Genomic DNA, 27,610 nt, shown 5'->3' with positions numbered 1-27,610 from the left:
TTTGGAATCGATAATGGTTATCATTTTCGAAATCTGCGCCCCCAAAACCTATAAAACGACACCCATGACGACTTTTATGACATAGTGCATGGCCGCCATTCTGGATTCCAAAATGGTCATCATTTTCGAAAGCGGGGCCCCCTAAAACCTATAAAACGACAACCATGACGACTTTTATGACATAGTGCATGGCCGCCATCTTGGAATCTAAATTGGTCATCGTTTTCGAAATCTGCGCCCCCTAAAACCTATAAAACGACACCCATGACGACTTTTATGACATAGTGCATGGCCACCATTTCGAAATCCAAAATGGTCATCATTTTCTAAATCTGTGCCCCCCAAAACCTATAAAACGACACCCATGACCACTTTTATGACATAGTGCATGGCCGCCATTTTGGATTTCAAAATGGTCATCATTTTCGAAATCGGGGCCCCCTAAAACCTATAAAACGACATCCATGACGACTTTTATGACATAGTGCATGGCCGCCATCTTGGAATCCAAAATGGTCATCATTTTTGAAATCTGCGCCTCCTAAAACCTATAAAACGACACCCATGACGACTTTTATGGCATAGTGCATGGCCGCCATTTTGGATTCCAAAATGGTCATCATTTTCAAAATTGGGGCCCCCTAAAACGTATAAAACGACATCCATGACGACTTTTATGACACAGTGCATGGCCGCCATTTTGGATTCTAAAATGGTCATCATTTTCGAAATCGGCACTCCCTAAAACCTATAAATCGACACCCATTTCGACTTTTATGGCTACCATCTGCATGCAAGACATTTCTATTATTTTTACGTACAAAAATGGCCCCCTGTCAACTTCCAACCGAGATTTAATCGATAATTTATTCGATTAATGTTCAGATTAATTCAATTTCAATCTATGTTAGGTCGACTAAACTAATCGTGATTAAAATTTGAGGATTAACTTTTTTTATTCCATTAATTAGTCGAATAAACAGTTAATCTATTAAGTCCCATCTCTGACCACGGCATTTTTACACTTTGAGAATATCTGAAAACAAATGAAAACAAGGAGCCATTTTGCAAATCCAGTAACTTTGTTATTACTTTTGACAGCGCGTGTCATGTGTCTACACAGAGTCGACACAAAGTCGAAACATTTGCGACTACTTTGTGACTGCAATATTTCTCAGCCTTAAACCATATTTATACATCATAATTAACAAGTTTCGTAGTATGTAAAGCGTTATTTCTGTTATTTAAGTATAGTATACGCATCGAAGTACTAAAAATGCATCAAATAATATATTTATGAACACAGGCACTGAGAAGTAAACAATTTAATTTCCGGCTAAACTAAAACAATTTGGTGGCGCGTTGATTATATTACACTTAGTTTATCAAATCACTCGAGCAGTTTAATTCCCCATAATAATTTAAGTCCTATTGTAATATAAATGCAAACAATATATAATTACGTCTTGTAATCCGTTTTAGAGATGGCGTATTAATGTCACTTATTTTTATGACAGCGTTTTACACAAAAATAAAACGCTAATTAAATAACTTACCCTATTCGGAACCTAATAATAATATTGAGAATGGCAACCCTGTTGTCGGTCGTATTGTCCTTTTCTAGCATATACGTCCCTCTCTCTCCCACACTCCCACCACACAGCAGTTTGCTTTTTGGCGGTTGTCGCAAAAACAAATTTCCAACTCATTGTCTCAAAATTACACCAGGCAGGATTAAAACTTTAGGTTCCGAATAGGGTAAGTTATTTAATTAGCGTTTTATTTTTGTGTAAAACGCTGTCATTAAACAACTGTACCGCTATTCGGAACCTAATAATAATATTGAGACGTGTTTGTTATCGCCTGGTGGTGGGAAGACGCCAAGCCAATGTGATTATACATGTACTTATTATGTATATGTAATATTATTATATTATGAGTGTTTAATTAATTATGCAGTACACCCTTTATTTTAACACCTGTGAGGAGAGAGGTATTTAGTAAAGCATACAATTTGATATTCCATTATATTATGATTATGATACTAACTTAACATTTTGTATACGTACTTAATGTACTTATAAATGTTCAAAAAGAATAAGTGAGTCACCACAAGGGTGCTATACTTAATTACTTAAATGTAGGTATGTGAAAACTAGGTAAAAGAAGATGTGATAAGTCAGTCTACTCTTCAAAGAGCATACAACATCTGTTATAAGGAGTAATGTAATTCAAGTATGAAAAGATAAAAATAATAACGTACTAGAGTAGTTTTTATTTATAAGTCGCAATTCTTATCAAATTTGATAATAATTATCTATAATAGTAAAGTAAGCAGTTGCAGGAATATAACAAGGACAGGACCTTTCTTATTTCCAGAATCCCTCGGGATTAGGTAGACGAATATTTTAATTATTCGTTATATCACTATCACCACAAACAGAGTTAATAAAATTAGGTACTTATTCAAATGTCATAGGGAATCACTAAATTTATTTAATGACTGTAAGCCATATACTTGGTTATAGGTTATAGTTATAGCTATAAAATGCATTTAACCCTTTTATATGCTTTACTAACGAGAACGCAAGTCACTGTACATACATAAATAAACCTTACTTAAAAGTGTGAAGGTTAGGTACTATGAGAGCTTAAGCCACAACACTCATTGTTCACTGCGCTGTGGCACTAGTTATGACGCTTTGTGGTGTTCTTGTGTAGAATTGCCACAGAACTTTATCAATAATATTTGCAGAGTCATTCTAATTAAATTCATGTTTAGCTATCATAACCTTAATTTTACTCAATAATTTGTATATATGTAGTAAGAGTAGTTTCTTAGTGGTTTACTTTATCTGGTGCCTACTGGTAGACATAAGCCTTAAAACTTTATTGGTTCTGACCGCTAAAGTGGCTTAATTTCTGTAAACTATTCATAGACATTGCTTAATTCTGAATATTCAGTTTTCTCTATTCAGTGTGTAAATTATAAGGAATCAGATACTTAATTCGAAACCCTAGCTCATCGCATAGGTGCTTTTAACCGAAATACAAATTTATGTGCTTATTTCGTGATTTTACATTATTTGCTGTGGGAAACCAGGGGGTTCCCTACCATTTGCCGGGCGCCTGTGGCCCCAAAGCCACAGCGCAGAGGCCCTTTAAGAGGGACCTATTTTATCCAATGCTAGAATCAACACTTTGTCGAATCTATTAGATATTTAGGTATACTTATCCTCCTTATGAACTAAGGATAATTGTTACTTGTTTATGTTTCAATAATAGCAAGATTGTAAATTATTTTATATTCTGAAATATAATATTACTTAATTTGGGCCAGTGTACTTTTGTATACTATATCTCTGGCCTACTACCTACTATATAGGTTAGTCTAATAACATCCCGCCTCCTGGGAGGCAATATACAGAGTTCTTGGATATATATTCACGATATCGCTAAGTGTGTGGATCTAGTTTTCCGACACTTGACTGCATGAAATTATTGTGTACATTTTTTACAGGTCTCGAGCAAGAAGGGTACCTATATGAGTATATATAGGTTGAGGTCCTTAACTTGTGGATTTGGTAATGGGAGCAAGACACAGACGGAGTGTAAATTAATTGATCCTCCATGTTTCAAGAGATTCATGTGCATTGATGCCTTGTACAGACAGACACTGTACAGACAGACTATATAACTCTTTTGCAGAGTTTTGCCAACATATTATAATAAATGACTGCATTTGTTTGGGTGTACTTGTTCCGCGACAAAAACATATTTATATATATTACAATGTATTTTTGAAAAGTACTCGCCTTTCAAAATAGCTTCGCCTTTTCGCAAGGCTTGCTGCTATTTCACATTGTGCAAAGCAAACAGTATCGCAATGCTATAATTTTGTATAAATTGAGAACTAGAGGGTCATGCCCTAGACGTGACCGCCCAGAAGTTATACTAGAATCGTTCGTGCAAACCATTAAGTCACTGTTTATTAAAAACCTTATGACTGGGTACATTACATTCCACGGTGGGTACATTTGTTAAACGTATAGTATCAAACTATGACGAATAATGTTAAGTGAATTAAGTGATAACAATATTTGGTCCGTGCATAGAAGCACGTGCCTTTGAGATTAGTGCATGGGTAGTTTAAAATAAACTTAATCTGTGCATAGGAGCACTTACGATCAAGGTGGTTCGAATCCTCAAGGTTCACAAGGCAGACATAAGGGTGTAAAATAAATCATTCATAAACGCCCCGTTAGGTCAGTTTTGTACATTTTTATTTCCAACATGCTTGTGCAGCACATGACAATTTTCCTATACCATGCCAGTCAGGGATATAATAATTAAATAGGTACCTAACCTTGGTTATGTCGTGTACCTACATAGGTAGGTACTCGTAAAAATGTTAACTGAAAGACTAGTGCTCTCGAGGCAAATATAATTTATATTAATTTCTAGTCTGTCATAGCAGGCATAGACTTCAAAGGTTTTTAGATATTCATAGGGCCGCTAAACGGAACCCTTTGTACACCTTGAGCAGGCTGTTTGTGCTCTTGTAATTTTATTTTCACACCATCAGTGATATTAAACATAGCTTATTTCAGAATTGAACCGTAAGCTATGTTGTGTCGTGAGCTTAAGTGAGCCTGATTTAATTAGAGTCCACAGATTATCTGGACCTTGGAGGATTGACCACACCTTATTCTAAATATCAATATTCTGTCTGGGCTTATGGTCGAATTTAGGTGACTAAATCTCTTAGTATTATCTATGCCACCAACGTTATGAGGCTTAGCGTCTCTAGACCACAATTTTATATTAGGGTGCAAAGATTTTTTCATCTTTAAAATAAAAATGAGTCGAGATAGGCCTGGAATCTTAGGTTATTTCATATCTATTATATTATAATTTTAGAAATGTTAATTATTCCAATTTTGAGTTTAGCCAATAGGGTGTCCGGGACCCTTAAAATAGATTGGTAAACAAAAATGAAACCTCGAATAACGAAGCCTATTTCGACTGATTTTTACCCAGAACATTATTTTGTTAGAACCCTTTTCACTTGTCCTTTGTCCAAAAGGAGGTATTTACATATTCATCTTTGTTATATTTTTATGATTGTGGCCTACTCGCTCGCCTGTGTTATGACCATATCATTTAATTTCTGACATGCCTTGCGCAGGCTTATATAGGTTGTAATATCATCATCAGTAACTTGACATCAGTTTGTGAATGAATCAAAGATTCTTTGGCACACCTTACGCAGGTGGAAACATGGCAGCCTTGCGCAGGCTTAAATAGGTACACAACATATTGGTATCATCACAAATAACTTGACGTTAGTTTGTGACTGAATAAAAGATTCTCTTAGGCACACCTTACGCAGGTGGAACCATAGTCCATAACAGACATAGCTTAAGAATATCATTCAAATGAAGTTTATGTTTATGGGTAATATTCCCTTAGTTGCGAGTTCTTCGCTCGACAAGGGGAAAGGATTTACTTTAATAGGCACTTTTAGAAAGTGTCATTCACGGTGACGAGATTTGCCATGACTAAACTTTAACTCTACAGTTAGCGAATATAATTTGAAATTATGAAGCAAACCATGCGTCTTCGTCAATGAATCAATCTAAACATTCCCATATTGTTAATGCCCTTTCAAGTCACAGGCTTCCGATTTTATTTAAAACGTTTACAAGTGTAGGTACTATTTATGTAGGTAGGTAGGTAGGCTTAAAGAACCGTCTTGTATGTACCTATAGTTACATATAGAATGAATAATCAAGTTATTCAAATCCAAAATAATACAAGCACATATAGCAACTACATGCAAGAGTTCTTTTAAGCTGTTAGTACCTGTTATTTATTTAAAGAGATACCTATCTACCTACATTTTAACCATTTTTTTTTTTATTTTTTTTTTTTCAAAATCTAAGATCTAGTTGGAGAGATGTAAATTGATAAGGAGTGAAATACTTAAGGATTTCCATGTCATTCTTGCGCAGAGCCATGCTAATATATCTCTTTATCTAGTCAGACTTAAGTTTACGTACTGCCGAAGTACTCACTTTCCACAAAAATAAATGCAATTCTTGCGATGTAGGTTTGTTCGTTACCTTGTGTCCCTCAGAGCGGAAATAGAAGCCCCGCGAAGCGGGGCTTCGTCGACTCCTAAGCGGGTACACGTTATTTATCAGCAAGTTTATTACCAAAAATGCAATATTATATTTAACCCGGAACGGGATAAACCGACAAGTTGCTGATAGATACTTGGACAGATAAACCCTACACGTCTATAAGCTTCTACCTTAATACGTAGGTTCTACGTAACACGTATTAACTATCCGATCCTTTCGTATTCGAAAACACAAATCACTTGAAAACTGAAGGGTATGCCTCCACACATCACCATTTAAGTGTTATACCTAATTTCAACAGTTATTATAGACACACAAAGATTTAAAGTAATAAGTAATAAGACTCTGAAGAGACTTAATGTAGGTATAATATTAATTAAATTCTAATGGTGACAAGTGCACGCTTTACCAGCTCGATGTGTTTTCTACCATTATGTGTTTTAGTATTTTCATTAGCATAGCCACGGTGCGCGCAGGCAGCCTTTGAAAACTTACACATTACTATTCCGGATCGTTTTTATTTGCTAGATAGTTTAACGGACACTAAATTTAATTATTTATTTCGAACGGCAAAAGCCGTTAGAAACTGTTTTTCAATATAGTCAGCTAAACTGGGGTACAATTCAAAAACTCACCAGCAGTTTAGCTTCACGACCTTCCAGATGGAAAAACAGCAAGCCAATGAGTTGGAAATTTGTTTTTGCGACAACCGCCAAAAAGCAAACTGCTGTGTGGTGGGAGTGTGGGAGAGAGAGGGACGTATATGCTAGAAAAGGACAATACGACCGACAACAGGGTTGCCATTCTCAATATTATTATTAGGTTCCGAATAGCGGTACAGTTGTTTAATTTAACAATTTTTCCATCTGACAGTTTCCATTTGACAGGAACAAAATGAACGAATGAACGAATGATTTTGGCATAAAGTAGTCGCAAACTAGTAACAATGTGTGCACACGGCGACCACACTTTATGTCACTTTGTGTCATGTGTCGACCCTTCCCCATTTCTGGTAACTGTGTCGACACGGCGACGACTCTGCGACTGGAATTGTGACCGAAACAGACGGTGTCGACACAAGATGTGTCTACACCGCGTCGTAACGGCGACTGGAAATGGTTGTATGGGGTCTCCTACGAAATTCTCTAAGACTCGAACTTACCTTGTGAACATTAGTTTTCTTCAAATAAAACACTTGCCCAGAGCTGGCCGCGGCGATCTGTGGATACACTAGGTATGAGGGCTTCTTCAGGTCGTCGCAGTGCCCCGTTAATACAAACACTACCTGGAAAATAGGATTTAAGGATGTTTAACAGTCGAAAATACTTTTCTGCTTTGATATAGGTACTATAAAGGTACTTGCACGTGTTACACAAAACCTTAACAAATTATAGACCTAAACCTTCCTCAAGAATCACTCTATTGATAGGTGAAAACCGCATGAAAATGCGTTCAGTAGTTTTTGAGTTTATCAAGAACATACATACACACAAACAGACGGACGCGGCGGGGGACTTTGTTTTATAAGGTTTAGTAATGAAAACGGTGCAAGAGTTTTTTGAAACGACAAACTACTATTATGAGATTTTATGACGTTTAAATAACACTTGCACAGTCTGGGCTATCAAAATCGCTGCCAACATAGCTTGGTCTAACTTTACCTGACTTTGCTTCCTCTGAACTTGATCCAGCTCTTTTCCAGCCTATGCTGGCATCAATGAACACCTATACAAAAGACTTTGGTCGACTGACGTTGCTAGTTGGAGGCCGGTTAGACTCTTCGCTGGGCAATCTCCAACACAGTCGATAAATACACTTTAATTCTCACCTGACTTTGCTTCCTTTGAACTAGATCCAGCACTTTCCCAACCAGCCTATGATCATGTGCTGTAGCATCAGTAAACGTATATACTCGTACGAAAGACTTTGGCCGACTGACGTTCAAGGCTAGTTGGAGGCCGGTTAGACTCTTCGCTGGGCAATCTCCAACACAGTCGATAAATACACTTTAATTCTCACCTGACTTTGCTTCCTTTGAACTAGATCCAGCACTTTCCCAACCAGCCTATGATCATGTGCTATAGCATCAGTAAACGTATATATATACGAAAGACTTTGGCCGACTGACGTTCAAGGCTAGTTGGAGGCCGGTTAGACTCTTCGCTGGGCAATCTCCAACACAGTCGATAAATACACTTTCATTCTCACCTGACTTTGCTTCCTTTGAACTAGATCCAGCACTTTCCCAACCAGCCTATGATCATGGGCAGTAGCATCAGTAAACACGTATACAAAAGACCGCGGTCGACTGACGTTCAAGGCTAGTTGGAGGCCCGTTAGACTCTTCTCAGGACAATCACCGCCACCGTATACTCTGACGATGTTCAGAGCGTCGTGGAATATGGTTTTGTTGTGGGTCACTGTTGCTGGGCCGACACCTAGTAGGAATATATGGTTTTAGTGTGAAGATGTCTGAATAGCCAATATCACGCATACAAAGACAAGAAAATATGGGGAAAATACTTATTGTGTGGTCTTTTATCATTTTTAAGATAAAAATAATGATGATGTTCTTGTCATTCTAGTGGGTCACTCTGTAAGCCCAGTTTTGGTATTTTATGGTAGTTAGTCGTCTTCATACCTATTGGACCGTTTGAAAATCATCACTATCATCAGATCATAAAAATTGTACAACAGTTCAATCATTGTCCCCTGCCTGGCTGACGGAGCATAACAACAAAAAGAAATGGTTGATCAACCCAAATAGGTAGGTACATTTTGAAACTAAAATATTAACTTTGAATGTGCTCTGGAAGATTAAGTCAAATTTAATTACCTACTTGGTTTCAAAAAACAATGCATGCGTTTTTTATTACATAAATAATAAAGTCAGGGACTTCCCCGGTTCAAAAAGCCATCTTCTTGGTATTATCGTTATTTATCGGGGCCAAATTGGATCACGGCCATGATATGTTATTATTAAATGCTTCCGGATGGATGAGTTCCTTAGTATCGGTGATTATGTATTATTATTGTGGACATTGATGTTTTTACTTCATATCAAGAGTCTATTTAATACGACTATTTGCACCACTATAGTCCAAGGACTGAACCTTGTTATGTTCTTAATTTAGCCTCTTAAAACTTAAAACCCAAAGTCTATGACAGTTTATGTACAGTCAAGTGTAAAAAAATGGGTGCATATAACTTCTCAAAACAATGTCCCAAGTTTGTGAATTCGCCGACATAATAGCTATGGGACATATTATTTAGTATGATGTGTGTACCCATATTTTTACACTTGACTGTACGAAAACTTATTTCACAATTGTATGAGGTTGCATTTAAAACAATAAACAATTAATCGTCTTCTGGGTTGTTCGAAAACTAAACTGTTAGATAACCTTTCTTTTATTTTTGAAAACAAATATTATTTTTTTAATAGCCTGTTATAGTGTTCCACTGCTGGGCAAAGGCCTCTCCCCTTGATTTCTATTTGGAACAAATATTTTTACTTTGGAATTAAAAAAAATAACTTACCAGGATCATGAAAGGGCACGAACACAAAGTCAGCAATAATGCTGCTCTCCTCCAGAGCCGTGTTCAAAATCATCTCCGCACCTTCCCTCAACTGTTTCAAATCATTATACATAGACCCCGTCGTATCGAACACAAACACTAAACTACTCTTCTCATCTTTAACACTGAAAGATAGTGCTATATTTGAAAATATTAAGATTTGCACTATTTTGTACATAGTGATATAACACACAAGCTCAAAACAGGGGCAGAGAGAAGAATGGCGATTACTCCACCGACGAGAGCTAAGCTCTTAAGAATAACGATGGTGATATAACACGACGGTACGGTCATTCGGTTAATGGTGGACTGATAACTGTATAGTTTATCTTTACGCGCGCGACATTCATTTAAATGTTACTTCGATTGATGAGGTTGTGATAACAATATTATTAGTTTAATTTAGTTCAGCTTATGCATCGCAGTGTAATAAGAGGCCAAGCACATAGCACACGCGTCATCATCATCACATAGGTACAAAAACAGTGAGCTGCATATGAAATGTATATTTCTTATCTTCGTATTTTTTTGCCCTGTAACTGTTATTTGGCTCTTCATTGGCCTAAATAGCTAAATTTGGATTTCATACAACTTCCTATAGGTACAAACAACAACTGTTCTAACTGAACATCGTTGGACCTTATTACAAATAGCATAAGGTCCACCGTGTACAGCCTATTACATATTATACAAATACAGTTCCATGTGAAGAGCTAGCACAATTAACCCCTGGAGTCTTAAAGGTCTAAATTTGCTAAACCAAAAAACGACTTTGAGGTTGTAAACATAGAATTTAATTTTGATTGGGAATCAAGGACTTAAGCAGAGCCTTACTCTGCTGTGGCCTAGGAGGAGACATGTGGTCAAATTGTTGACCTATCCTAAGATAAATACGTTACCCTAAGAGACAAATAAAACTATCAATTAGTTAAAAATTTGGCAAAATATGATCTAATTTGGTATAAGAATAAATTATCTTATTTGCCCCTTGACCTGTTAATCGATCGAGGTTGGCCGAAATCACTATAAGAGGAAATTATTGTACCTACCTACATACTTGAATTTATCGGTGCATTTGGTCACTGTGTCACTCATTCTATTTAATACTGTTTTTGCGATTATTACTCTGTGTAGCAGTGTGAGTAATTAATGTAATCATTCACCTTAAAGGCCTGTGCACACCGGCTGCGTGTGCGTGACGTGCACGTGCGCGTACGCCGTTGTAGTATACAGACCCTTGTGAGAGACGGCACACCGCTTGCGTGACGTGTGCGTTTGCAGCTCCAACATTTTAGTGCACACACACGTGCACGTCACGCACACACAAGCCGGTGTGCACAGGCCTTAACTCTCCCGGAGACCTATACCTAAAGTTACCTTACTTCCATTTGTGCGAAAGAGCAATCAAATTTGAATCTTAAATTGGAGTGTTAAAGTTGAAATTTTATGAACACGAGAATAAATCGTACTCTGCATGAAAGGTGTAAGGATACTGGGGCCCTATTTTTCGGCTAAAACGCCGTTATCGTAGTTTTGTACTGTATAAAAATTGTGCACAGTTGTTTCACCGTTTTAAGAACATTTGGGAATCATCATCATCATCATAACAGCCAGAGGACGTCCACTGCTGGACATAGGCCTCCCCCAAATAGTGCCACAATGACCGCCACCCGCATCCAGCGGACTCCCGCGACCTTTACCAGGTCGTCAGTCCACCTTGTGGGGGTTCTGCGCCCACCCACGCTGCGCCTTCCGGTACTTGGGCTGGCACGGCATTTGGGAATATGAAAGATAAATTACAACCAGTGTGTCATTGGCCTTTGCGTCTATTGCAGACGATTTATGTTGTAACATACATTACACCGCCTGGGACGGAATTAAGGAAACGCAGGGATGCTCAGCACCTGCATTACCCTCTCCGCTTCACTGTCTTATCACAAAGGAAAGGCGAGCCAATACGAGTGAAGACAGGTCTGCCGCAGGAATCTGCTGCTTATTTCAGGTTGGACCCTACTCGCGCCTTACGGTAACTCCATTTCGGATTTTAATTTTATAGCTGGTCAAGTAAATCTTGTCAGTAGAAAAAGGCGGCAATTTGAATAATGTAGGCGCGAAGGGATATCGTCCCATAGAAAATTTGAATTTCGCGCCTTTTTTTACTGACAAGGTTTGCTTGACCAGCTATAGAGTAATATCTTTCTCCTAGATGGATTGCAAGCCAATGCTAACCACCAGTGTATAACACTATGATCTGATATCTTAAATTATTATTATTTATTATAAAAGTAAAACTATTCTCAATAGAACTTATTAAAAATAAAATCTTTATTTAAAAAATTCACACTTCACATATCAATCGAAGACAATTGCTATAACTTACACTAGGAGATAACAAACTAAATACCTACAAATATTGCTCGATATTGTTCTTAATAAATAATACATGCTACTGTGCGTGCACCTAAAATGTTTTATGTCTGCTGTACAGGGCGTTTTCAGAAATAAATATTGAAAACCTGATTCTTTCACATCTGGACGTTCTTGGGCTCATTCTACTCAGAATCGACAGCATTCTCCATCCCACCATTTAAAAAAAAATGACCTAAAATGTCCATTCCATTACGTCACGTTTTAGTATGAATGTACAATTTCCATACAAATTTTTGGGACATTTATTTCATCACCAGAATTGAATTTGCTAGTGATTCTGAGTTGAACCCAAAAACACCGGGATCTGTGAGAATCGGGTTTTCGATATTTATTTCTGCAAACGCCCAACACTCGTCGAGAGACCCCGAGACAGACAGACAGTGTGTACATACTGCTCCCTTCTCGTCTCGCCTTTCTCCGATTGGGTCCGTCTCGGCAACGACTTTCTCAGTCGGTTCCGAGACTACGCGAGACGGTCTCGACGAATGTGTACAGCCGGCATTAGATGTCATCAGTTCTTAGGTGGCAAGTGCATTTATTTATAATGGATACTCTAAAGGTGCGTACAGATTGAAGCATTTCTAATGTGTGTCAACCCATTATAATAGAAAATAGCGGCATATTAAAAAAATGTACGCACGAAAAAATTTAATTGAAAGAAAAATTGATTTCGCGCTTTTTTCTATTGACAAAGTTGTTTGACATAATATATTTTACATTACTGTGGATAGAATGTTATGTTACAAACTAAAATAAACTCCGATATTCCGTTGACGTCTGACTATGTATATTATATTATATGTATTACTTAAACATTATTGCACAGTAAAAATAAAACTAGTATTTTTTTAAAGAAGATTAAATGGTATTATGAAGTCAAGTTTAAATGCACATGAAATACTTCAGTTTGCATGCACCTTGCTATTACAAGACAACATTACATGGACAAAAATTTTCATAGAATAAAATTACTGCAACAAAAAAAAGAGAATACAAAGTCAGTCGTGGGGCCATTTTGTAAACAATCGTAACCTATACACAGATTGACTTAAACCTCTAGCCGCCCAGAGACCTACAAAAAGGTCTCATGTTCCATTCTAATTTGAACTTTGTGTAGACAAAATAAAATTTCATTTTGCAAAATAAAATTGAATTACAAGTGTTTCAAAAGGGCCAGATTTTCTGTGATTACATTTAAAAGTACTTATTAATTGAGGGTCATTCTATGAAAATTTATGTCCAAGCTTATAGAGATCTTAAAATACTTACTTGTCTTTATAATTTGAGCAAGGCAAATAGTCAAATCTATATCTAAATAAGAAAAAAAAAATCCAAATTCCATTGCAAATAAAGCCATATTAAGCGAATTAAAGATGTCCAAATAAATTTTATATTAAATATGAAAATAATGTCTATTTTTTTATTGTTATTATTCGGTGGTCGAGTCGTTATTGCATTTCGTTCTCACACAAATAATTTTGATTCGATTTTTTACTGAGCATATTTTATGTAATCTTGGAAGTCCGATTTAGCTTTATTACTAAATGGTTACACGATTACAAAAAGTGCAGTTATTAAAAATCTAATCAAAATCACCACAAGTAAGACTAATCATACGTTCCCTATAAGGCCACATACACACTTGCGATTACAACCGCGGCGGCACGCCTGAGGGCCTACCGCGAACCACGTTCGACGTGTTGCCTCTCTGTCGCACTTGTGAATTCGTACGTTAGTGTGACAGGGAGGCAACACGTCGAACGTATAAGCCCTCAGAATCCCATACTGTACGTTGGCGGTTAAGCGCGTACAGTCAGCAGCAGAAGTTGCTAGGCGGGCGAGGTGTTCAAAATTACCTTGACGCGCTCTTATTCTCTTAACAATAAAGTCGCGCTAAGATCATTTTGAACACCTGGCCCGCTTAGCAACTATTGCTGCTGACTGTACCACTCAAGGTAGCAAACTAAAATCAAACGTGTATGGACACTAAAGCAACACATCGTCAAGAACGAAACGCAATTCCCGCATACATCATACAAGATATGTTAGTCGTTATATAAAACGTTCCTAGCTTTGGCAAGTGAGTAAAATATGTAAATTAAGACATAATTTGTACTTGCGTTTTGCAATTCTCTCGTCATGGGAAACAGAATATGAAAGAAAACACTACACAAACACATACACGATACATACAATTTTAGACTACGTAGAACGTACGGTACGTAGCTCAATTTCGAGACGATTGCAGGGGATGGTACAGGAAAGTAAATTGTTATCGCTAAATATAACATTTGCATGTACGTACACTCCCTATCAGACACATTGGAGCGTCCGTGGTGCTCAGAAATATCTGCGGGCGCAGCACGGTTACATTTTTATAGCCTGTCACTATGCGCGTCCCTTTCGCACTTACATACTTGTTAGAACGTGACAGGCATGGCGACAAGGGATAAAAACGCAACCGTGCTACGCCGCCTGATCGCGCACTCTAATAGACCCTCTCCTTGTTAATAGAGGCTTTGTTCAAATATTTGTGATTACCTTGGCCGCTCCGATATATCTGATCTCAACTGTACGTTAGATGTCTACTCCTTATCTCTCTCTTACGCACACAAAAATTGTGTAAAGAGAGATGAATATAATTGATGTGAAAAGATTTCTTAATAACAAAATAATAGGACACATACTGCGTCAGTTTTGATCGTCGCAGCAGAACATAAATATAAACAGAAGAGAATACAAAATCAACTTTAAGGTTAACAGATTAAGAGCTACTATTTATTTGATGAGTTCATTTTTAAACGGTTAAGTACATGTCAAGTAGGCTCTAAACAAGACTTTAAAATGTCACTAATAAGGTTCAATTTCCAAAATTCTTACTATCCCTTTGAAGTTATTTTATCTAGCAATATCTTCACGTCTCCAATACACATCCCGATTGATTCTATTTTTTTCCTAAAGCAAAATGGATGGGGCAAAACTCCCACGCAGTCCATCTTAATAATAATTAATCTATACCTCACTCTTGGCACTGAGTTCAAATGCAACGTTTCATAGAACCTGTCATAAAGATGTGCCTGTGGAAACAGTTAATTCTCAAGAATTTTTTCAACGTATTAAGAAACTAAATCGAAACGAATTTCATTCAGTAATCGAAAACACGGTTATAATTACTATATCAAAAAAATCAATTGTAAGTACTATGTCTGAAAAATAAATGTGATTTCTAATTTCATTAAGCTTAGAAATAAATTAATGGAAAAATTCATGTCTTTTAATATAATTATACCATAAGTGACGTTCCACGACAAAGGGTATCTTTACCCGTGGGACGAACACTCCTTTGCCGCGCGTCCAAAAACCGATAATGGTTGTATGCGCGGCGCTCGCGCTCGCGCGCCCGTGGTCGAGCTGAGTGGCGGCGTGCATAGCGCGCGGCGGCCGCGACCCAATGGTCGACAGCTTGCCGCGCGGTATCGAGACGCGGCTTAATATACAACAAAAAAAATGACAAGGTCATACAAATCGAAATATTTTGATAAACATGTGTCGAGAAGGCCGTTTCCACAGGCTACTATTGTAATAGTCGAGATGGGGGTACTAACGGATGTTAGACGGTGTCGTCGACGGGCTTCGGCCGGTCGTTCTTCTGGTACACCAGCACGTTCGCGCTCACCTCGCCCTCGGGGAACTGGAATAAAGGATAAATTCTATTAGAATGACAATAATGACACAGAAGAAATAATAGTACTACCGTACAGAAAGGACACTTCTTACAAACTCGAAGTTTGACAGCGGTTCAGGGTCAAATCATGCTATCCCTTTTTAAATATACGGCACTATCCCTTTCGGCTATTTAGGGTTGTCAAAATTCAAGCCACTATCTGTGGTCGTGCACGCAAAAGGAAGTCAAGTGGTGCCAACACTAATAATTGCTTGGAACAATGCTGAGCCGAACGGAGCCGAGTTCGACCGAAGTGAGAACACCCCACTGATGATAATGATTCACGAATTCTCATTTCTTGACATAATAAAGATAAATTATAGTCGCTTTTAAAAAGAATAAAAATAAATTTGTCGCTCCTTCGTATACTTGTCACTATCTTTATTTCATACACGTATTATAAGTTTTTGAATCCATTTTTTATTTCCTTTTTTCTTACGCAGTTCTGCATGAAACGCAAATAAGCACACTCTCAACTCCTTCCATAAATACAGCAAACGTTAAGTACTAGGACTGTAGGATAATCGGTTTCTGTATTATCTGCATGCGCCACAATACTTCGACAAGTCAGACTCGACTCGAGTGTTTATCAAGACAAGTTAGATTCAAATGTCATAAATAGCGTACCTGTGTATGGGGCAGTTCATAAATCTGTCTATATCCAGCCAGCAAACTCTCGACTCTGCCCTTCTGCACGTCAAAAAGAACTACAAAAGTAGGCGGTTGCCTGCTCTTGTATTCCTTACAACGCCGCCAAGGCTTTTCAGTATTATACATGATCAAATGTCATAACATAGCATACCTGTGTATGGGGCAGTTCATATATCTGTCTATATCCAGCCAGCAAACTCTCGACTCTACCCTTCAGCACGTCAAAAAGAACTACAAAAGTAGGCGGTTGCCTGCTGTTGTATTCCCTACGCCACCAAGCCTGCGGGTTGTGGAAGAATACTTCGACGCTGACTTGAGTCTTAACCATAACAAAATGTCGTAAATAGCGTACCTGTGTATGGGGCAGTTCATATATCTGTCTATATCCAGCCAGCAAACTCTCGACTCTGCCCTTCAGCACGTCAAAGAGAACTACAAAAGTAGGCGGTTGCCTGCTGTTGTATTCCCTACGCCACCAAGCTTGAGGGTTGTGGAAGAAGGCCTCTGATTCGTAGGTGTCGCCGGTTCTGCCTATGGGCGGGTCGCAGTTCAGGTAGCGGGTTGTGATGTTTACGTGGAGGTGACTGAAAAAAACGTTCTTATATATAGAACTTGTTTCAAAGGTAAAGTACAGCTAAAAGATTTAGATCTTTATTCTTTAAGTTAAACATTTAATTTCCTTATCATACGAATACATGGTATCGTCTTGGGTCGTCCCATTAGTTTTTTGTCAAGTTCTTAAATTAGTCCTATTCTGCTTTCGTCACTCATTCTACATTCATCATAATCGTCGGTGGCTCTCAATGTAGAATGCGTGACGAAAGCAGAATAGGACTAATTTAAGAACTTGATGAAAAACGAATGGGACGACCCAAGACGATACCGAATACATGTACCGAAGGAAAACATCTTAATTTATAGATGGTATTGTAAATGTATTATTATTAAAAACACTCTACGCCATTGGTCAAGCGCGTGGTGAACATCGTTTTACATTTGTGGACTTGTCGCTTTATAAAATGAGGTCCCAGCCTTAGGCCCGTAGCCCTTGGGTTAAAGTTTGGAAGCCCCTGATCTAGTACAAACAGCGACACTCAACTGTCCATTGGTGGACCTTATCCCTGTTGTAATAAGGTATACCAATGGACAGTTGTGTGGGTGATGGTACAGTCAGCAGCAGAAGTTGCTAAGCGGGCAAGGTGTTCAAAATTACCTTGACACGCTCTTATTCTCTTAACAATAAAGTCGCGTCAAGATCATTTTGAACACCTCGCCCGCTTATTAGCAACTTCTGCTTCTGCAGCTGATGGTACAATAAATGAAGTATGGTTGTACCTGTATAGAGGTGTGGAGTGGCAAGGCATCATGAAGAGCACGGACGAGCGGTTGTTAGGTAAGGCTTCTCTCAGCAGTGGCATGACCTTGAGCGTGCCGCTCTGGTGCACGATGCCAAAGTAACTGTCCATCGGTGGACCTTATGCCTTTTGTAATAAAGTCCACCAATGGACAGTTGTGTGGACGATGGTACAATAAATGGGGTATTATCTATGAAAAGGGACCTTATTGTCGATGGCGCTTACGCCGCACAGCGTCGCGCGGCATTGTATTTATATCGGAGCATCGTGAATAATGGCGTAAGCGCCATCGACAATAAGGTCCCTTTTCATAGATAACGTCACATATGAAGTATGGTTGTACCTGCTGTATAGAGGTGTGGAGTGGCAAGGCATCATGAAGAGCACGGAGGAGCGGTTGTTGGGTAAAGCTTCTCTCAGCAGTGGCATGACCTTGAGCGTGCCGCTCTGGTGCACGATGCCGAAGTAACTGTCTATCGGTGGACCTTATGCCTTTTGTAATAAGGTTCACCAACGGACAGTTGTGTGGACGATGGTACAATAAATAGTATGGTTGTACCCAGGGTTGGGCAAAATACTGGCTTCCACGTATTTCAAATACAAATTACAAAATACATTTTTAAAAGTATTTGAAATACCAAATACAAACTACTTTGGTGACTGGTATTTGAAATACAAAATACAAATTACAGTGTTTAAAATAATGTATTTCAAATACAAAATACAAAATACTTTTAATTCTTTTTGTCTAATCGTTTAGTTTGTTTAACGAATATCCTTTCCTAAAAACGTATAGGGTCATTGCGCTTGTTTTCGTCCAGCTCTAGTTTTCATCCACTTGACGAAATTTGAATATAAACCTACATTGCTGCAAATAGTAAATTAAAAATGAAATATATTATTTGCCTATCTGTCAAGTGGTCGAAAACTAGAGCATGGACGGAAACTACTGTAATGACTCTATCCCCTGGCTGTTGACGAAAAGTTCCGCGCAGAATAACTCGCGCATGGTACATATTTGCCCTCGTACAAGTTGTACATTATATTTTAAAAAAAAACGTTCCATTTTAGGATCATAGAATTTAATAAAATGTATTTTGTAGAAATGTATTTTGAAGCTTGAAGTATTTGAAATACAAAATACATGTGAGTGCAGTATTTGAAATACCAAATACAAAATACTTTTCCAGGTAGTATTTGAAATACAAATACAAAATACTACAATGTATTTCAAATACGTATTTCAAATACATGTAATTGAAATACTGCCCAACCCTGGTTGTACCTGTATAGAGGTGTGGAGTGGCAAGGCATCATGAAGAGCACGGAGGAGCGGTTGTTAGGTAAAGCTTCTCTCAGCAGTGGCATCACCTTGAGCGTGCCGCTCTGACGCACGATGCCGAAGTAACTGTCCATCAGTGGACTTTATGCCTTTTGTAATAAGGTTCACCAATGGACAGTTATGTGGGCGGTGGTACAATAAATAGTATGGTTGTACCTGTATAGAGGCGTGGAGTGGCAAGGCATCATGAAGAGCACGGAGGAGCGGTTGTTAGGTAAAGCTTCTCTCAGCAGCGGCATGACCTTGAGCGTGCCGCTCTGGTGGACGATGCCGAAGTAACTGTCCATCGGTGGACCTTATGCCTTTTGTAATAAGGTCCGCCAATGGGCAATTGTGTGGGCGATGGTACAATAAATGGGGTATTATCTATGAAAAGGGACCTTATTGTCGATGGCGCTTACGCCGCACAGCGTCGCGCGGCATTGTACATATTTATATCGGAGCATCGTGAATAATGGCGTAAGCGCCATCGACAATAAGGTCCCTTTTCATAGATAACGTCACATATGAAGTATGGTTGTACCTGTATAGAGGTGTGGAGTGGCAAGGCATCATGAAGAGCACGGAGGAGCGGTTGTTAGGTAAAGCTTCTCTCAGCAGTGGCATGACCTTGAGCGTGCCGCTCTGGTGCACGACGCCGAAGTATAGCGCGGGCACTGCGTTGCCGATGAGGATGGCCAGAGCGACGAGATATAGTTGCCATCTGGAAGAGAATTACATTTCAAAAAATGTGGTCACCACTCTTTAGGTTCCGTACCTCAATAGGAAAATACGGAACCCTTATAATAGTTCTTTACCTGTAGATGACAGGAAAACCTATTCCAAATGTGCATTCAAGCGTGAGTCGGACTTGTGTACGGAACCTTAGAAACGCGAGTCCGACTCGCACTTGGTCGGTTTTTTTTATTACCTAACCAATGTCAGTCACAGGGAGCTATTTAATGGCCAAGGTATCCGAATGGCAGGTAAGAATGAGTAGCAATGAGTATATGATTTGCGTAAACGGGTTACACAAAACCTTAACAAATTATACACCTAAACCTTCCTCAAGAATCACTCTACTGATAGATGAAAACCGCACGAAAATCCGTTTAGTAGTTTTTGAGTTTATCGCGAACATATATACACACAAACAGACGCGGCGGGGAAATTTGTTTCATAAGGTGTAGTGATTGGTGAATGTAACTTACTTCTTGGCTTTCCTACTCCACGGCACGATGACGCTTTGGGCCAAATACAGCAGGATCGGCAGCAGCGGCAGCACGAACCGGAACTCCTTGTGGGCGATGAAACTGAAATTATTATTAACAATTTAGTATTTTAAAACTCACGTTTTTAGGTCGAAAATTAATTGAGATGTTTACAGAAGTTTTATTAATAACCCCTTTAGTCCCGCGGATGCATCGCGTTTGAAATGTCAATCAAAATTCAATTCTAAATTTAAAACCTAAAATACGTTTTTGGCTAGCAATCTTAAGACCCGATAGAAAACTTTTTCAACAATTGGCTACATGTAAGACGGTCGATTTACTCTCTTAATTGTAACTAATGAAAATGAATTACAAATATGTACAGTCGACGCCAAAAGATATGTTTATACTTTTGCATCGTATTGCAACGGAATAAGGTGCAAAAGTGTAATCATTTTTTGTCGTGACTGTACTAGTCATCATCATTGGCCTTTACGTCTATTGCAGACGATTTATGGTGTAACATACATTACACCGCCTGGGACGGAATTAAGGAAACGCAGGGATGCCCAGCACCTGCATTACCCTCTCGGCTTCACTGTCTTATGCCACAGGAAAGGCGAGCCAATACGTGTGGAGACAGGTCAGCTGCAGGAATCTGCCGCATATTTCAGGTTGGACCCTACTCGCGCCTTACGGAAACTCCATTCCGGGTTTTATTTTGGAGTATCCTTCTCCTAGATGGATTGCAAAACAATGCTAAGAGGACCATCTCCCCTGTGACGAAATAGCTTCTTACTTCGTTTGTGGACTTAGTCGCCTCGTACGACACCCTATCCTAACTGTACTGTACTGTACTAGTATTGCTGGTTGAATATTGTGCTTTATGTTTATGATCTTAAAGTGCATTCTCATCTGTATAATGCTACTTGTACTGCGACAGCGGTCAAGAGAAGTAGGCCAGTTTTGTTCTCTCTAGAGTAACTGGTATCAGGTTGATACCTAAAACCGCTGTTGCGAGAAACCAGCATTGCTAAATCATTTTACACTTTATACCTACACACTTAGAGTTCATTCTCACCTGTATAGTGCTACATGTAGTGCGACGGCAGTTAGGAGCAGTAGGCCCGTTTTGTTCTCTCTGGGGCGACGGAGGATGGAGTATACAGCCAGTAGGACGGGAATCAGGTTGATTCCGAGGACCGCTGGGAGGCCTTGGGAGAGGTACCAGTGCCTGGAACAAATAAACATTGTTAGGGCCGAGATTTAGGCATAAATATTAAAAATAAATAAATATTATAGGCCATTTTTACACAAATTGACTATCCCACGGTAAGCTCAAGAAGGCTTGTGTTGTGGGTACTCAGACAACGATATATATAATATATAGGTACTTAAATTAAATACATAGAATACAAGCATGACTCAGGAACAAACATCTGTATCATCATACAAATAAATGCCCTTACCAGGATTCGAACCCGGGACCCTCGGCTTCATAGGCAGGGTCACTACCCACTAGGCCAAACCGCCCAGACCGGTCGTCAAAGGCATATAAATAAAGGCATAGATGGTCTGAAATCTTAAATATTCGACATAGAATATACATACATAAGTAGTTAATAGTACATTAACAGATGTTTACTAGTACGCCGTATTTAGAAGACAGCGAGTCAGGGAATAGAGCTTCTTGGAGTAAGTATATAGGTTGGTATACAACCATAGACTAGGAATCCTCTAGACCGAGTTTAGAGCAATTATTTTATGCAACCAATGATGCCAAAATGCGGGGGTGCGCGGGACGAGGTGAGCGAAGTCCCGTGCCGTGATTGGTCCGTTCAAATACACGGACGTCACACAAAGACACTTTCGACTCGAACATGCGAGTAAAATTACCGTATGCGTGGCAGTGGGGGTTGCGCGACTATGCTCAGTCTGGAGGATGTTTTGTCTGTGTATACAACATAATATAGGCAATAGCCGGGTCTACACAGAGCGAGCATACGCGAGGCACGTCTACACTGGCGGTTTTGTGCGCGAGGAAATTGCCTCGCGCGTATGCTCGCTCTGTGTGGACCCAACTAATAGAGAAAGCGTTCCAATACCACAATTCCCTATGGTACAAGACTAACTTATCGGAAAATGTAATAGTTATTTGTTTAACAAGGGGGCAAAGTTGTTGCTTATCCGCTCGTGCTAATATTGATACCCGAGCGAGCGAAAGATTCCAATATTGAGCGTAGCGAGTGGTTCGAAAAATGGAATCTTGAGCGTTGCGAGGGTTTCAAAGCATGAGGGTTAAACAAAATTTGCCCCCGAGTGAAACACAAAATTTCTCACCACAACAACCCGAAGCAAATATTAAATATAAAATATCAAACAAAATCAAATCCAAATGAATGTTATTAAACATTTATCATCCAAAATCATCATTTCAAAGTCAATTCTACCAGCAAACATAAGAAAACAACTCAAATTTTGCATTTGATTACTTTGCCTCACAAGTGAATAAAATGCAACTTTGCTATCGGTATTTGAATAATCAAGAGAGCCTTTACCAGTTGGTGTAGTGAAAATGATTTATCTACTTACCACGGGTGCTTCCCGTAGAAGGAAGCGATGTCATGTAGCACATTGAATCGGAAGAACTCCCAGGGGGTCACGACCAAACCGCCGTGGAAGTACGAGTCCAGGGCGATCAGGGGACCGGCGGTGGCGAGGCTGCAATCAAACGTCAAAGTGAGGCAACTATATCAACAACCGGCCAAGTGCGAGTCGGACTCGCGCACGAAGGGTTCCAAAACGGGCAAAAATATCACGTTTTTTGAATGGGGTGGGAGACCCACTTAAATATTTATCCTATTCTGTTTTTGGGCAACGAAATAAGTCATCTGTGAAAATTTCAACTGTCTAGATCACTTAAATACATAGAAAACATCCATGACTCAGGAACAAATATCTGTGCTCGTCACACAAATAAATGCCCCTACCCGGATTCGAACCCAGGACCATCAGCTTCACAGGCAGGGTTCACTATCAGCTCCACTACCCAGTAGGCCAGACCGGTGGTCCGGTCGAAATGAAGGAATAATTAAATTAACTCACCTATAAAAACTAATCTGTTCTTTTAAGATGTTTAAGCATAAATATCAAGCTTTCCTTACGCAACAGGTATGTATGTGCGAGTCAACAGTCGGAGCCGCCCTTGGTTGGTGGTGAGCAGATTGTAGGCGCCGAGCACGGCCCACAGCGCCGCGGACGTCGGTCGGAGGAACACGCTGGTGCAAGCCAGCCACAGCCATGAGTTGTTTAACCGCTTAACCCCGGGTTAGTGGGATGGTGCAAGTGGCACTAAGATTAAGCATAAATAGAAAGCTTTCCTTACGCAATGGGTATGTATGTGCGAGTCAACAGTCGGAGCCGCCCCTGGTTGGTGGTGAGCAGATTGTAGGCGCCGAGCACGGCCCACAGCGCCGCGGACGTCGGTCGGAGGAACACGCTGGTGCAAGCCAACCACAGCCATGAGTTGTTTTCTGAAATATTATCACTATTATAACATTGCACCATCGCAAACGCAAACATTGTTTAAAGTGTAAACAAAAAGAATAGATAGTATAGAGGGGTCCTGTCATAGTAAATGTTGTAGTCACTGTAAATTTACTGCCATCTATCGACACACGACTATAACTCAAAATAAACACGTATAAAATTATCAAAAAAATGAATGGATAAATGATTTTATTATTTTTATATCATTTTGACCCATGTTCATTCACTGATATCTATGTGTTAAAATTGTTAAATATGAAACGGTGTCGTCACGCCATCTAGGAGAGAATAGGCTAAAGGTGTGTGCACCATCTATTCGAGAATGACTTTTTCTTGATTTCCGAGGCACGTTTTTTTCTTAGACTTTATTCATCTTATACGAAGTTACATATGTTTTTGGTGTAAAACAAGTATAAAGTGTATGTACGTACACTTATGTTATGACTTGAGATTATAGGTCATCCCAGTCAACGCTGCAAACCACAGAACGCAATTATGCTAAACAGCCAGATGCGTGATGCGAATTTAAACAAGACTCAAGAATTTCCCTACAGGATGAATTAAATACCCATTCACTCAGTTGTAAGTATTCTAAACCCATGACATAGCCCTGAGGGCCCTGACCCTGCTCTCTACAACAAAGTCAACAAACCTTATTTGCATTGCTAATGTATGAATCTCTAAAGTGCCGACTAGTTAGCACTTTCTGTTATACAATACAAATCTTTCACTTGTGTTGTGTAAAGAGCATATTTTGTCTAGTCATGCACCTTTTCGGAATTTGAAATCTCGGAATGCAAAGCTCTAATTAAGCTAGATTCACATTTGTCTGTGGTGTTGTGTTGTGACGTGTTATGACGCATTATGATGCATTTTTATCAGTCCCGTCTTCGCTCTCGGAGAGTTCACACTCCTCGTCCATACTTGATGCGGCTCTGAGGCGTCACAACACAACACTGGCGCGTGCACACTAGTCTGATGCGCTGTGTCGTGTCGCTGCACCGCCCCCCGCACCTCACCCGTCCTGACGCGCGACCGGGATCGCTTGTGATGCGACACAACACAAGCCGTCATAACACACGGCATCAGAGAAATGTGAACGCATCCATATTAAATGTATGAAACCGATACCGCTATGCATTACAACACAACACGACAGACAAATGTGAATCTAGCTTTACATTTTCATTACAAACTTAAACACGATTACTAATAAAATAATGTTACTAAAGTGACTAGACGTGTTTTTTCCTTGTACGCTTCAACTAATTTTATTGAGACTGTTTTTCATCATTACCTTATTTGTAAATGACTTTATAACTACCTATCTATACAAAAATAAAACCGGGCAAGTGCGAGTCGGACTCGCGCACGAAGGGTTCCGTACCATAATGCAAAAAAAAAGCAAAAAAAAAACGGTCACCCATCCAAGTACTGACCACTCCCCGACGTTGCTTAACTTTGGTCAAAAATCACGTTTGTTGTATGGGAGCCCCATTTAAATCTTAATTTTATTCTGTTTTTAGTATTTGTTGTTATAGCGGCAACAGAAATACATCATCTGTGAAAATTTCAACTGTCTAGCTATCACGGTTCGTGAGATACAGCCTGGTGACAGACGGACGGACGGACAGCGAAGTCTTAGTAATAGGGTCCCGTTTTACACTTTGGGTATGGAACCCTAAAAATGAATAGTCAAAGTCGAGAAAAGTCATTTAAGGATGCAAGAGGAAACGAAACAGAAAGAAGGTCCATTAGTTGGTGGTTTAGGGTTCCGTATTTAGTATGTATGTATCCCTGCATCCTCAGCCACTGGTCTGGAGACCGTGTTTTGCATTAGCAATTTGTAACTATGCAATAAGCATAAGGTTATTAGATAAATGTAATACAAGCAATTCTTGTTTTTATACTTTTTATATATATTTCGGGGATATCAGACACAAATCACGATTTCTATGAAAGTTACTATATAGGGGTTTTCAGAGCCGAAAAATCGGTCTTATCTCTGGGAAAACGCGCGTTTTTGAATTTTTATATGTTTTCCAAGCAAAGCTTGGTCTCTCAGATATTGTTATATAAATGTTGCATGCGTCTCCTAGATAGTGCAAAACGGGTAACTTTTTTTTTAATAATTAGGCTTAAGGCAACCAGTAAGCCAAACAATAAAAATAAATAGTACCTTTCTCATAATAGCCCAATCTTCCATCCTTGAACGGGAATTTGGACAGCGCTATGACAACCAGCGCAGTCTCCACAGTCTGTAGCAGGGTGCGGCCGGACGTGTAGAACCAGAACCAAGAGGTCAGGATCAGGAACAGGGACCATTTGCGGCCGCCGGTCCATTTGTAGAAGCTGTAGTCGGCTGCGGAGCTTAGCAATGCTTGGAGAATGCGGGGTAGGATGACCTGGAAATAAAAATAGATAACAACACAATCTTTCAACACGTTTTTCCAGATGGAAGCTTGTTACTTGGCCTAAGATTCTCTTAAGGTTCCGTCACACAGGCGCGTTTTCCAGGCGGGGCGTGAGAATTTTATATGTAAAAGCGGCACGCCCTGCTCTCACGCTACCCGTAAAACGCGCCTGTGTGACGGAGCCTTTAGTTCACAACTTAGTAAATTAGTTTATATCTCAAGTTGTTTCATCATGCCAAAAAACCTAACTTTACCTTACATTCCAACCAATACTGGCATGTACTTGTCACAAAATACTGTACAAATGAGGTGATTTATTGTTTTATTTTCCTTGAATAATAAATACAAGCACATGGTGAGATTGCTGAGCCTCAAAATTGCTAATCTAATCATAATAATGTCTTATCAGTAATAAACAAACACTTACCACAGCCTCGGGATAATCCAGTCCAGTATACTTCAAAATAGTATACAATGCCGCCACAACACTAGGATACAGGTAACTTCTTATCCCCTTCTGCCACTCCCATGTCAGCGCTCCATACCCAAATGCTTGCTTATGTGCCACCTCCAGGGTCTGCCAATACTCGTCCGGCACATACCAAGTTTGTACCAGGAATACAGACAGAATCCTCACGAAAACTATAGCGCAGACCACCTGCGAGGGCCTCAGACCCTTAGCACTGAAGGGCAGAGCCATTCTCCCGCCTAAAAGATAGAGGTTACATGTGATATGCTATTAATAGATAGCTGTAATGTGCTCGATTCTTAATATAATTCCAATTTAAATCAGAATGACTTAAGTTAGAATAAGACTTGGGAAAACTAGAGCAACTATCTAATTGGAAACCTTAAAGTTGTCGAGTTTATCAAGCGAAACAAACTTTATAGAAAAAAGTGTCAACTAACGCGTCCCTAGGATTATCGCTGGAAATGAATGAATGATAATAATTTCTTGGTGTCTAATGATTGAATATTATTTATAAGTCATATTGAGACCAAAAAACGTTTGTTATTTGTTGACATTTCCATAGAAAAACAAAATATCGTAAAAATTTCACTAACCTCAATAACAAGCCCGCCGCCGCGTAGTAGTGTTGTATAAATAAAGCTTACCGGTTTTTTCTGCCTCTTCCGGTTTTCATATATTTTCTCCCTGTGATTTCAACTTACATTATTTATTGTGTTAGACTAATGAAAATATTTTTTTTTTCAAAAGGGAAATCTTTA

At 39.2% G+C, this 27,610-nt stretch overlaps 2 protein-coding genes across 2 annotated transcripts in view; both read right to left on the bottom strand.

The window, feature by feature from the left end:
• Positions 1–11,501, bottom strand: part of LOC134670886 (hemicentin-1-like) — a 50,640-nt gene extending 39,139 nt beyond the window's left edge. Inside the window, exons 1-4 of the mRNA XM_063528699.1 lie at positions 11,468–11,501; positions 9,687–9,863; positions 8,355–8,584; positions 7,309–7,431 (exon numbers count right to left, since the gene is read on the bottom strand). Of these exons, the coding sequence (XP_063384769.1) occupies positions 7,309–7,431; positions 8,355–8,584; positions 9,687–9,863; positions 11,468–11,501 (564 nt within the window). The remainder of the gene's footprint in view (positions 1–7,308; positions 7,432–8,354; positions 8,585–9,686; positions 9,864–11,467) is intronic.
• A 4,193-nt stretch (positions 11,502–15,694) lies between these two features.
• Positions 15,695–27,558, bottom strand: LOC134670684 (GPI mannosyltransferase 3). The gene is made up of 10 exons (XM_063528500.1): positions 27,446–27,558; positions 26,808–27,088; positions 26,146–26,371; positions 23,803–23,950; positions 23,010–23,138; positions 21,499–21,651; positions 20,418–20,519; positions 19,751–19,930; positions 16,883–17,114; positions 15,695–15,846 (listed from the first exon to the last, which is right to left on the bottom strand). Exons 2-10 carry the CDS (start codon positions 27,078–27,080, stop codon positions 15,766–15,768), a joined length of 1,524 nt encoding a protein of 507 aa, XP_063384570.1. The 5' UTR covers positions 27,081–27,088; positions 27,446–27,558; the 3' UTR covers positions 15,695–15,765.
• Between the last annotated feature and the right edge of the window lie 52 nt (positions 27,559–27,610).

The sequence above is a fragment of the Cydia fagiglandana genome, chromosome 14 (genome assembly GCF_963556715.1).
Source record: "Cydia fagiglandana chromosome 14, ilCydFagi1.1, whole genome shotgun sequence".
NCBI classification, from domain to species: Eukaryota; Metazoa; Arthropoda; class Insecta; order Lepidoptera; family Tortricidae; genus Cydia; species Cydia fagiglandana.
Note: the sequence above shows the minus strand (reverse complement) of the source record. Positions and strands in the feature narration are given on the sequence as shown.